The sequence below is a fragment of the Alosa alosa genome, chromosome 18 (genome assembly GCF_017589495.1).
Source record: "Alosa alosa isolate M-15738 ecotype Scorff River chromosome 18, AALO_Geno_1.1, whole genome shotgun sequence".
Classification (NCBI taxonomy): Eukaryota; Metazoa; Chordata; class Actinopteri; order Clupeiformes; family Clupeidae; genus Alosa; species Alosa alosa.
Genome location: NC_063206.1, coordinates 25,104,096 through 25,117,435, shown reverse-complemented (window position 1 = coordinate 25,117,435; position 13,340 = coordinate 25,104,096). Strand labels below are relative to the sequence as shown.

Genomic DNA, 13,340 nt, shown 5'->3' with positions numbered 1-13,340 from the left:
CCGTTTTGCTGATAATCGCGTACAGTTCTTTTAGCGCGAGCTCTGCGGTTGCCACAACAGCCGTGAATTCTCTTGGCAACCAGAATGGACGGCAGAGAATGGCGAGATGTTCTATGTCAAAATGACTGAGAGAATAAAAGGACTTGATCGAGTGGATATTCTTACTGTCACACCAAACACAGTTAACCATGAAACACACCCCTCCACCCCTGACTTTACCCGATAGTTCTTTTGACCTGTCGGTCCGAAACACAGAGAAACCAGTGAGAGAAATAGCATGGTTTGGCGCATCTTCCGGGCATCTTCCGATAACCAAGTTTCCGTGAGACAGATGATATTACAGTCCCTAATTTCTCTCTGAAAGGAGATCCTTGCACGCAACTCGCACATCTTATTGTCCAAAGACTGAACATTGGCCAAAAGGATGCTTGGGAGCGGTGGTCGATTTGCACGTCGTCTCAGTCTCACTAATACACCGGCTCCTACCTCTTCGGCGGCGGCGGCGTCTCGTCCATGGCAACAGTGGGGAAGATGCGTCCCGAGTGAGTGCGGGGTCCCAGTTTAGAAACTCCGGCTCCACATGAGCTGACAGTGAGTTATGTTCAGTAATGTCTCTATGTCATACTGAATAAGACCGCTTGCTTTTTGTAGAAAAATGAAATATATACATAGTAATGTTATCAAAAATAGATAGGAAAGATGAGGAGCGAAAAACAAAGCTGCCATTTTCGGCGCTATTGTTACGTATACATAAACTAGGCCTACGGCAAATTGCAGGAGCATATAAAAAAATAAATAGTGGATATTTAAATAGAATTGTAGGAAATGCATTTTCAGTCTAGTCAACGCTAGTCGATGAATCTTTCTGTGCTAACTGCACAGTTAACATTATGAAGCAAATGTAGTCTACCCCGTGACATCACTAGGCTAACACGGAAGTTCCGCCCTGTACAGTCATCTTCAATGGTGTGCCGACAGATAGGGAAATCACATCTGGAAAAAACGCCTCTATGGCTGAAAAATATTCCTCTACCACCCTCGCGAAATACCTTGATGGAGAATTCTGGGAAGTTAAGGATCAAATTAGGAGAGAAATCTCCATCTGTGAATTGTTTCAATCAAACAGGTAACTTAGCTTTTTAGGCTACATTGTTTCAATGGGTTTTCGTAAAAAGCTGCCTGTGAGCTGTTGCACCGTCGTCGTTTCCCAATGTGAACTTTACCGATATTTATGTAGGTGAGACTATCCTTGGCCTTACGAGCTTTAGTAGACTAACCTGTATTGGCCATATAGCTTAATTTGTAAAGTTGCAGTTTGAAACATCGCAAAGGACTGTCTTATCTCAACGTTTCTTAATTATATTTTAGGTTATATTTATGGTAGATCGCTCTTAACTTTTTTACATATAGCCTACAAGACATAGGTTATTATCTTGATCAGTCCCTCGTTGTTGGCAGAATGATGGATTACGGTAGACTAGGCTACACTTAAACGTTTCTATTTGTTCAACAGTTACGACCTCACTCTGGACGAGACAAGGGACTTGACAGTCGAGAGACTCCACTACTTTTTAAAACTGCCACTGATACGAAGCCAGCTCATAGACCAGGTGGATAAAACTCACACAACAGTAATTGTAAATAGTTAATGCGCATATGTTGTTGGCAGCTTTTAATCCATGTTGTTATGAAAATACAGGTAAAGGAAGATGGCCAGAGGGGCTTTCTGGCTAAAAGCCTGGGAATCACAGAGCTTCTGTGCTCTGCAGATATGGCAACTGGAGTAAAGGTAGGCCATCTTCTCACATTTCCACACGTCAGGCAGCACAATATGAATTCAATCCAACACACCTTAACTGAGTCAACAGCTTCAAGCTTTGGTATCCCCCACCCCACCCCACCCCACCCCAGGCCTGAGAGTATTTGCATGATATTTCCATATGTAATATTTTAATGTGTAATTCAGTTGGTCTGGTGTGCTACATTTGATATCTTATTGTACTCATGCCTTGACATTTGCAGTTGGGTGTCGTTTGTGGACTATATGGGGGTGCCGTCACCAACCTAGGGAGCTCAGTGCAAAAGGAGCGGTGGTACTTACCTGTGTCGGTACGGAATGGTCCTGGTCAGATTCCATGGTGTAACAGCAACAAGTATTTAGCAAACGCAATTCTCTAAGAATGTATGTTGCTTTCTGTATATTTGAATATATTAGGGTGAGTATGACAAATGACTCTGGTGTTTTTTATGTGTCTGTGTGTCTCTGTGTGTCTGTGTCTGTGTCTGTATTTGAATGGGATGTCAGGAGCTGAAGTTTACTGGGATGTTTGCCATGACCGAGAGAGGGCACGGGAGCAATGTCCGTGGAATCCTGACTGAAGCCCATTATCAACCTTCCACTCAGGTAATTGTTGGTCACACTATTAAAGATTGAGTTCATGATCATGAAGGCTGTTGTTGGACTCAACAGCCAATAAAATGACACCCACCCTCCCGTTCAGTAATGCAGGGAATTTAGTGGGCCTTTTAAGAGTGGCGCTGACATGCCATATTCTGGGGTCATACCTCTTTAAACATTGACATATATACAACCACACCGGATAACTGGATTTATTATATTATTCCAGCACTTACAAAATCTTAATAATTTATTAATAACTTTGTAGTCTTTATACGTAATGTAACAGGAATACTACATTAAGTAGCCTATTCTTAACTTCATAGAACTGTTGAAAATTGTCATGGGAAAAACTATTGTAATCTAAATGCGAGCCAAGTGTATGTGCTTCATGCACTATTTTTATTAAGCCATTTACTTTATTGCAATGAGCCACGGTTGAGTGGAAAACTGAAGTTTTGTGTTCTCTTTTCTGTAGGAGTTCATCATCCACACACCATGCGAGGATGCTCAGAAGATGTACATTGGCAATTCAATGAAGGGAAACTTTGCCGCTGTGTTTGCTCAGCTTACTGTAAATGGAGAGTCTCAAGGTACTCTCTTTTTCTATCACTCTATTCTCTCTGTCTTTCTCCTTCAGTCTCTCTCTCTCTTTCTTTCCTCTTTCTCTCTCAGTCGCTCAGTCTCTCTCTCTGTCTCTCTCTTTCTCTCTCCATCTCTCCTTCTCCCTCTCTCTCTCTCTCTATTCCCTCCTGTCTGTTGTCCTGAGGATCTCTGTGTCTCGTCTCAGGTCCGCACTGTTTCGTGGTCCCCATCCGAGATGAGGACAAGACCATGCACCCTGGAGTCACCGCTATTGACATGAAGCACAAGGAAGGTGAGGTTTGCGCTCATTGTCTCCAGTCATGCTTTTTAGATTAGATTAGATTAAATTAAATTAAATTAGATTCAACTTTGTCATTGTGCAGAGTACATGTATAGAGACAACGAAATGCAGTTTGCATCTAATCAGAAGTGCAAAAAAAGCAGGAAAGTGCAATGTGATACTCACAGTATAGACAGGTGTTGCAGTATAAACATATAAGACATACAGTATAGTGCCGTGTAGACAGTAGTAAACAGTTAAGAAAATGGTATGGCTTACAGTCAGACAAGTTAAATGCAAATATAAATATGTGCAATGTATTAGCAGTAGCCTTACTCCCATTAATCCTCACTCCCATGATCCGAGTCACGGCACCACTGTAACAGAGGTCGTAATTTGTCCGCCGCTCACGGCCCTCGAAACCCGCCACCTCAACACTCACCGGCGTGGGAGTCGAACGCTCTAACCACTGAGCTAAAAACCCAGGCTTCCAACTCAGCGGTTAGAAGCGTTCTTAAGGTTAGGGCTGTGAGGATTTACACAGGCAACTAGCAAGCTAGCTCAGTTCACCTCCGTTACTCTGCTTAGGTTTACAGTAGGACTGGGTATTTGAAGGAAAATGTACATACACTGCCATTTCTAACCTCTTACTAACCAAAGTTCCTTCTCACTATTCATCCTGATTTGTCCTGTCCTGTCCTGATTTGTGGTGATTGTTTGTCTGTGATGAACACGTACCATATGCACATGGCCACAAGGCATTCATTAAAGTCATGTTTTTTTTATTTTGTATCTTCCAAGGTAAATTTGTGAAATGATTATGATATTATGTATTTGATATTGATATATCATATAGTCCATCAATAGTTTACAGGTCCATTGCATCATTAGTCCATTAGGTCCCTTAGTTGGATGCTGTGTTAGTTGGATTGATTTTATTATTATTATTTTTAAATATATCTGTTCCCCATGTTTTGGGTGTAGTTTAGAGTAATATGTATATCTTTGTCAATACAGGCCTTCATGGAGTTGACAATGGGATACTGATATTCAACAAAGTTAGGATACCACGGGAAAACCTTCTTAACAAGTGAGTTTAAACATTTCACTTAGACTTATTAGACTCAACTTTATTGTCATTGTGCAGAGTACAAGTAAAAAGACAACGAAATGCAGTTTGCGTCTAACCAGAAGTGCAAAAAAAGCAGAAAAGTGCAATGTGATATACAAAGTATAGACAGGTGGTGCCTAGACAGGTCAAGAAATATAGTGCAGTGTAGACAGTAGTATACAGTTTATTTACAGAAGGTGGTTTAGAGTAATATAAATTAAATATAAATATGTGCAGTGTATTAGCAGTGACCTTATAAGAGCAGAATAAATATGGCTATGTAATATGAACAATGTATGAACAACATGTACAGATATATGCAATGTAGTAGAAGTAACATTATAATAGTAGTAAGAATAATATAGATATATGCCAGTATTTCCCACATAATTGAATTCTATTTGAGGTGGTAGATGATGGGGGGAGTTCACAGTTTTGAACAAATTTGCGCAATGTAGTTATGATGCTAATGGATTTAATCACGATTTAGCCAGTCGTCTTCTATGCCAACAACAATCTTTGCATGATTTTTTAAGTTTTCTTTAAATGTGCATGCAGGTTTGTTGAGGGACAGAGACACAAGGAGAGGCTGTGCAAAGGTGCACAATGAACGGATTTCATCCCATTTAAGTAGTACAACATAGAAAATCATTGTGTGGTGGTCACTGGTCAGTGTTGATATTGTGGTGGGCCGCCACAAATAAGTCAATGTATGGGAAACACTGTATGCAGTGTATTAACACAATATAATATAAGAAAACAGAATAAATATGGATATTCAGTAAAAAAAATTTAGACAGATATGTACAGAATGTACAGCTATGTCCAGTGTGGTAATAGTACCATTGTAGTGCAGAAACAGTAACATTATAAGAGTAGTAAGAATAAGTGTATGCAGGATGGATAGTATGAAGAGCAGTAGAATATGGTTATGTATTAGTGTAATTATAGTATGTACATTTGTAAATAAATAGAACACTATGGGTGGGATAGGCAGTGCAATTGTCCGGGGAGGGTTGGTGGGGGGCTTAGTTGGTTGTTTGTCACCGGGATGCATTACAGAGCTAGAGTTCAGTAGGGTGACCGCCGCAGGAAAGAAGCTTCCTCTGAACCTGCTGGTTATGACAGTCATCAGAGTTATAAAATATGTGTGCTTGGTTTCTGAATGAAAGGACTAATATGGTGTGTGTGTGTTTGTTTGTGTTTGTCATGGTCTAGGTTTGGTACAGTTTCTGAGGATGGAGTGTACTCCTCTCCGATTCAGAGCAAGAGCAGACGCTTCAACGCCATGCTGGCGGCTCTGACACCCACGCGCCTCGGCCTCACTGTCCAGGCCATGGCAGCCATGAAGGTAAGGACAACACATCTTCCCATCACTTAGATGAACGCAGTTTTTTTAACATGCAAATTAGATTTGGGGAAGCTTGGGGTAAAACACTGACCACTGACCAACTCACTAGGTTAAGCCAAAGTCCATATAGGCAAATGTCACCACTCGGCGGCCATCTTGGTAACTGCTTCGGGCAGTTATTTTGGTTATTTTAAGATTACATCAATCATGTTTCCAACAATGCGGTTGGTTACTTACATTACAGGAAGGGGCAGGATATGTGTAGACAACTGTGGAATATAGGCCATGAAAGGCTGTTCAGCCAACACATTTATTTCCAGAGGCGTGTCAGTAATGACATCTTCTTTTATATTTTGCTCCTTTCGAGTTCACTCTGACACTAAATATCTTGTTTATGCCCAACAGGGCAACTCCTTATACAACTTGATACAAACACACACACATAAATTGTTCAGCATTTTAACATGCTCATTTACTAGGCATAACACCCAACCAGGTCCGTGTAAACAGGTACGCTGAAACAATCTAGGTGATGGTCCATCAGAAATGTTTGTGCTGGCTGAAAAGCCTTCCAGGAAGTGCGTGGCGTATAGACAGTTGGAGTACTGTGTATCGTTATAATAATAATAATAATAATAATAATAATAATAATAAGCTTTATTTGTATAGCACCTTTCATACACAGAATGCAGCTCAAAGTGCTTTACATTTGAAGCATGTAACACAATAATAGTCAGTCAGTCATTATCAATCACTTTTCTTTGCTGTTTATGATCTACTCCAGCAACATATCAAAATATAGAAAATGACGCCATAAGACTGGCAGCCTTAACCCTCTTTCCCCCACAAGCACGCCATATGGCAACTGTGGCAAGGAAAAACTCCCATATTCCAGGAAGAAACCTTGAGCAGAACCTGACTTAATAGGGGAGCCCATCTGCTTCTGGCTGGCGCCTCCAATAGTAGCAGATGTAGAATAATCTGAAAATGTAGTCTACAGGATAAGATGAGTTAACTAAAAGCTTTCCTGTACAGGTATGTTTTCAGATCTTTTTAAAAAATATTTACTGAACTCGCCTGCTTGATGTACAGAGGCAGGGTGTTCCATAGTTTAGGTTATATTTATGGTAGATCGCTCTTAACTTTTTTACATATAGCCTACAAGACATAGGTTATTATCTTGATCAGTCCCTCGTTGTTGGCAGAATGATGGATTACGGTAGACTAGGCTACACTTTTCTTTGCTGTTTATGATCTACTCAGCAACATATCAAAAATATAGAAAATGACGTCATAAGACTGGCAGCCTGCTTGATGTACAGAGGCAGGGTGTTCCATAGTTTGGGGGCATAATGGATAAACGCAGCTTCTCCACTTTGTTTGTGGAGCACTTTGGGTACGATTAAAAGATTAGAATTGGATGATCTAAGTTTCCTTTGCAGTAGTCTAACCTGCTAGTGATAAAGGCGTGAATTAGTTTTTCTGCATCTTGTTGAGTTAAAAAGGGCCGCACTTTGGCAATGTTTCTCAAGTGGAAATAGGCTGTCTGAGTAACTTTACTGATATGGGGCTTAAAACTTAACTCTGCATCTAAGATGACACCGAGGCTTGTTACTTTTTTGGTTTGACCTGGTGTGCCAAGTTCCCAGATTACTAAGAATAATATCTCGCTTTAGTTTTGGTCCAACCAGAAGTACCTCTGTTTTGTCATCATTTAGTTTCAAAAAGTTTTTTGCTCATCCACTGATTAATGGAGGTTAGGCATGCAGTGAGGGAGCAAAGGCCATCTAGGTTAGTTGGCTCCACAGAAATATACAATTGGGTATCATCTGCGTAGCTGTGGAAGTTTACATTATGCTGACTTATGACGTTTCCCAACGGAAGCATATATAGGGGGAAAATAGCAGGGGACCAAGGCAGCTCCCTGGGCCACACCAAAAGGCAAGTCATGTTTTTTCAGACACATGATCTCCTAGACTGATATAAAAATCTCTGCCAGTAATGTAGGTTTGAAACCAGTTTAGAGCATTATCAGAGAGACCCACCCACTTCGCAAGATGGTGAATTAGGATGCTATGATCAATGGTGTCAAATGCACTCAAATCCAGAAGAATAAGGATTGAGACTTTGTTTGAGTCGGTAGCTAGTCTGAGATCATTGACTATTTTTACTAGAGCCGTTTCTGTGCTGTGATTTGATCTAAAACCTGATTGGAATTTTTCAAGGATACTGTTTTCGTTGAGGAAGGTATTTAACTGATTACAAAACAACTTTTTTCAAGTACTTTTGCTCAAAAAGCGATAGATTTGATATAGGCCTGTAGTTGCTCAGATTGGTATGGTCAAGATTTGACTTTTTTAAGTAAAGGTTTCACAACAGCGGTTTTAAAAGCAGTTGGAAATATACCTGTTTCTAATGAGGTATTTATTACCTTGAGAAAAAAGGGAGCTAAGCTATCAAATACTTTTTTTTGAGGAATGTAGTAGGGATTGGATCTAAAACACATGTTGAGGAGCCGGTTTGAGTTATAATTTTACCAAGCTCAGATTGAGTAATAGTGCTAAAGGACCTTAATTTTGGGGGCTGTTTTTTGGGTGTACTATCAAACATATTACTTGTGTTACCAATAGCCTCCCTTATAGAAATGACTTTGTTTTTGAAGAAGTCTGCAAATTCTTCGCATCTTAGAGAGGATGCCTGACTGAGTGTATCAAAAGGTGTTTGATGCAATAGCCTATCAATGGTAGAGAACAACACCCTAGAGTTTCCACTGTTTTCAGCAATTACCTTAGAGAAGTGGTTCCTCCTCTCATTCGAATAGCTCTATTATAATTTGCAATTTTTTTCTTTTAGAATGGCACGGTGAACCTGTAACTTAGTTTTTTCTCCATGTTCTCTCAGCTTTTCTACATGATCTTTTTTTGATCATGGATATTTTCGTTCATCCAAGGTGTCAGTTTGCTACAGGGCCTTTTTTAGCCTTTAAGGGTGCCACTCTGTCAAGCAGAGCGCCTAATTCACGATTGAGAGCCTCTACCATTTGATCAATGGGATGATGTAAAATATCTAAATTTATGGAGTCTATAAGAGCTATGAACTGCTGTTCTGCTCTAATGTCCAAGAGTCGCGATTTGATTGCAATTTCGGGATGAATTTTTGGAGTATGTAGTACTATATTAAAAGATACACAATGATGATCAGACATATTTATATCATTTACTGATAAGTCTGTGACTTCTATCCCTCTAGAAATGACTAGATCGAGGGTGTTGCCAAGGTTGTGGGTGGGTCCTGTAACATGCTGCTTTAGCTCTAAACTGTCCAACACATTAAGGAACTTACTGGCTTTAGCATCAGTTGTCTTATTGACATGAATATTGAAGTCGCCATTTACAATTATCCGATCATAGCTAGTGATGATGAGCTGACATAAGTTCAGAAAACTGGTCGAGAAAGCCAGTCCATAGTTTAGGAGGGCGGTATAAGGTTAATAGAAGTACAGCTGGGTCAGCCTTCAGAGTGAGGGCAATATACTCAAAGGAAGCGAATTCGCCAAAGTTGACTCGTGTGCAACTATATTTGTTTGAGAGAATGGAGGCAATTCCACCACCTCGTTTGCCTTGTCTAATTGAGTGGAAGAAATTATAATTTGGGGACAAGTCTCAACAAGAACAGCTTCGGCTGTCTGAAGTCAGCCAGGTTTCAACAAGAAACAGAAAATCCAATTTTTTTTCACTAATAAAATCATTGATTGCAAAGGTTTTGGTAGTAAGTGCACCTATATTTAGTAAACCCATGTTAGCTGAAAATGCCTCTGGCTTTTGAGGAATATGCTGAGGTATGGAAAGAATATTTGTTAGGTTTCTAGTTTTAAATTTGTCTTTTCTTTTTTTTACTAATGTTGGGTAGAAATCAACGTTGGAATAGAACTATAAGCATAAGTCATGCTATTGCATAACACAGCTTGATCTATGGTAGTAGTATTGTATGTTACCATGCAGAAAACATTCTCAGACTCATCCACATGTATAATGCCATTCGAATCAATACCTGGGGGGCGTGAATCTGTAATATTTTGTCAATGCCTCAGTGTGGATGCTATGTTGTCAGAGAGTAGCCTGGCTCCATGTTGGTTTGGGTGGAGACCATCACGCTTCAGCATACTGGGCCTCTCCCAGAACAAGCCCCAGTTGTTGACATAGGGATGCTTAGGGAAAGCAGTAGCGTTTGAGCCAGGTGTGGAGATCGAACAGTCTGGACCATCTCTCAGCACCTTTTCTGTAGGTAGGGAGAGGCCCAGAGATGACAAAGTGTTTTTCTGTGCCCATCAGAGTGGTGATGAGAGTTTTATAAAGTCTCTGATTGAGCTCTCCTCTGGTATGATTCTATAGCGGGACCCTTTTGATAGAGGGCGCTGTGGCGCCACCACTGCAAGTATGACCCTTTATAGTAAAAATTCAAAAGACAGTGTAACCATATCCAGGAGCGAGACAGAGTTGAACAATTCTCAATAGAGGAGCCTCAAATAATTGCAGAGGTGCTCTGAGCTCTTATTAAAACATATGGAGTAGGTTCAAGGTCCCTGCTATCACAGTGCTGAGTCAATAGAACACCTTGCCCTCAAAGAGATTCCACTGTGTGTCACATTAACCCTACCTGACTCCCACCTGGGACAGCAAGCCCAAACAACTTGATGCTGTGAGTTGTAAAAACAAGGAGTTAGGTGTGGATGTTAATTTTCACTGCATTCGGTGTACACTATGGCTTCTGAGGTGCTATATTTGAATATACAAAGTTTATTTGATTTGATTTGTGCATTTATGTGTCTGTGAGTTATCACGTCCTGCTCCTATTCTACAAATGACTTTGATCACTGTGTTAGGGAAGGGTACCGAAGTCACATATTCATGAGATATTATGCAACCCTAAGTAAGATTACTGGAATACCATTGCTTAAATTACATTTAATTTAATGCATATACGTTTACGTTTGTCACCTTGTTTTTTTGGTTGCCATAAATACTGTAAGTGCCATGGGTGAGTCATGGTCTTTGACCTGCAGACAGGATGTCCTTGCTTGGTAGGCCACTGGTAAATAAAGCTTACAAAAACTTCACAAGTAAAAAAAAAACAAAAAAACATTGTTATTGTCTCCATGAATAAACTAGGGAGTTTGCTATTTGCTACTTTCACATTACTTGTAAATAATGTAATCAAAAAACGAGATGTTAAAATTACTTACTTAAAATTAGTTACTGCGGAGTTCACTGTTTTTTGGCATGTTGTCACTTAGGTCAATACTGAATACTGTCTGAAAGATGAACCATTGGTTTTAAAGCACATCTCAAACTGAAAGGCTTTTGCTATGAGTACAAGTACCATACCTAACTGACACTAAACACTCATGATATTGCTTAGCTGTAGCTAATAAAACAGTGCATTTGTTCATTTATCTTCATGCATCACATTTTAATCTACTCCTGACACTCAGGTTTTTGTTTTGAACAAATTTGCGCATAAGTGTGCTTGCGTGAGTTGCATGAGGATTTGTACTCATTTAGATTTATCTCTACATTGCTTAGAGGATTTTTCTATTTCATGTTTACAATTGTTAGCAATTATGTAAGTGATTTCTGTAGGTCATGTTCTTGCATTTCTTTGTTTGATAAACACATCTTCGTAACTCGTTTTTAGTTAGTAAGTTTGTGTCATCCACTGTGTGTGTGTGTGTGTGTGTGTGTGTGTGTGTGTGTGTGTGTGTGTGTGTGTGCTTGCAGACACGAGAGTGTGGCATGTGGGTGTGAATCTGTTTTTGATGTTTGATGTTGTCTTTCCTCCTCTTGCAGTTGGGGCTCATCATTGCAGTACGCTACAGTCACAGGTACAGTGCCTGATTTCCTCTCAAGTTCTCAGTGGTGAACAATCCCTGTAAAACCTGTTCTAGACCAGTGTACCACCAAAGAATGTGTAGACTGGTACTGAGTTTTCCTGAACCTTCCTAACCTCGAGTCATTCATAAGTCACCCTTTATGTTTCGGGTGTCTCCCAGAAAGTCCTTAGCTAATATATAAAAGATACTTTTACAAAGTTGATCTGGACCCCTCTTTTTTGTTGTTGATCGTTTTTACATGTTTTACATTAAGTTTTCACATATTTAACAATATTTAAGGTGCTTAAAATCTTTCGTTATTGCTTTGATGTACGCACTGACTACGATGTATGACCAAGATATATATTCATACATCTATTAAATTGTGCTTTAATAGATAAAAAAAACATTGATATAAGTTAATACTACCAAAGCTGTAGAAATGTAATCCCTTGCGAATACAAATCTCTGAGTAACATCTAGCCTACAGTAGTCCTTATTCTGGAGCTTGTTTATTTCAACTCGCATAGTATGTGTTGTTGATGCACCTCATTATGGTCACCTGTCCTCCAATCTAGGTCATGCCAATCCAACTCATCTCAATCATGCTTAAACTTGACATAACATGAATTTGTTATACATATTATTACATGTTATACATGTTATCACATATTCAGCCTCTAACTGTATACATAGGAAGGTTTCTCTAACTCTCGTTATGGACACACATACACACGCTAAACGTCACAGAGAATGGCTCTGAGTTATTTAATAGTATGTAAATAGACTTATAATTAAGTCAATAGCTGTGGTTAGTTAGACAATGTCCAGAGTGATAAGTAAACATTTTTGCATGGCAGGTTGCATGCGATTGTAGTTATTTAAATAATATATCGGTCATGTTAGTGGTGGATGATACACACCTGTGTTTTTATGCAACAAGAACATCAATGATAAAAAAAAAACAAGACCCAAATCATTTGAGATTCAACCCCCAAAACAATGCGTGGCTATGACGCTCAGGGCTCACCGCAGAGAACATCCCGTGCACAGGGAGTCTCTGCTCTCTGTGTGTGTGTGTGTGTGTTCCCCACTCTGTTTTCGAGCTCCTCTCCTCTCTTCTCTTCTGACAGTGCTGCTGCTGTTACTGCTGCTGCCTCCTCACATGTGGTCGCCCCCGTCTCAGACAAGCGTAGGCCTGAGGAGGGGGTGGAATGCGTGGGCAGGGGATTGTCTAAGCGCCTGGCATCCCCGTAAACACGATGAGAGAGAGAGAGAGTGGTAAAAAGAGAGAGACATTTAGTGCTGATGGATGGATGCTGATCTCTGCATCTCGAAATCCTCACACTACGCCCACTGAACTCTCCCCACAGGCCTTCCACCGACACATGAAGAGAGGCAGCTGTACACACACACACACACACACACACACACACACACACACACACACACACACACACAATGATTGACAGGATCTTTTTACACTGCAAGACATTTACATTTATTCATTTAGCAGACGCTTTTATCCAAAGCGACTTATGTCAATTATAATATAAGGGCCATTCTCCCCAGAGCAACTTGCAAATGCCTTGTTCAAGGGAAGTGCTTGTCCAAGTGGAAGCCGGGAATTGAACCTACAACTTTTCAGGCTACTGCATGCAAACCCAGCTCCGTAGCCACTATGCTACCACCGCCCCACATGTATTGTGCCCTCTCACCCATTTCTATTCCTGTATTCATACTGTA

The 13,340-nt window shown here is 40.2% G+C and overlaps 1 protein-coding gene across 5 annotated transcripts in view; it reads left to right on the top strand.

Moving 5' to 3' along the window:
* Positions 1-506: 506 nt before the first annotated feature.
* The window catches only part of acoxl (acyl-CoA oxidase-like), a 40,061-nt gene continuing 27,227 nt past the window's right edge, over positions 507-13,340 (top strand). For 2 of the 5 annotated variants that reach the window (XM_048269708.1, XM_048269706.1), the window contains exons 1-10: positions 863-1,126; positions 1,514-1,610; positions 1,700-1,789; positions 2,023-2,109; positions 2,306-2,404; positions 2,877-2,991; positions 3,189-3,275; positions 4,281-4,353; positions 5,593-5,725; positions 11,572-11,606. In XM_048269708.1, the coding sequence (XP_048125665.1) occupies positions 1,011-1,126; positions 1,514-1,610; positions 1,700-1,789; positions 2,023-2,109; positions 2,306-2,404; positions 2,877-2,991; positions 3,189-3,275; positions 4,281-4,353; positions 5,593-5,725; positions 11,572-11,606 (932 nt within the window). In that variant the 5' untranslated portion in view covers positions 863-1,010. Of the gene's footprint in view, positions 592-862; positions 1,127-1,513; positions 1,611-1,699; positions 1,790-2,022; positions 2,154-2,305; positions 2,405-2,876; positions 2,992-3,188; positions 3,276-4,280; positions 4,354-5,592; positions 5,726-11,571; positions 11,607-13,340 lie in introns of those variants that run through there. The other 3 variants (XM_048269707.1, XM_048269709.1, XM_048269710.1) reach the window with 3 other exon arrangements.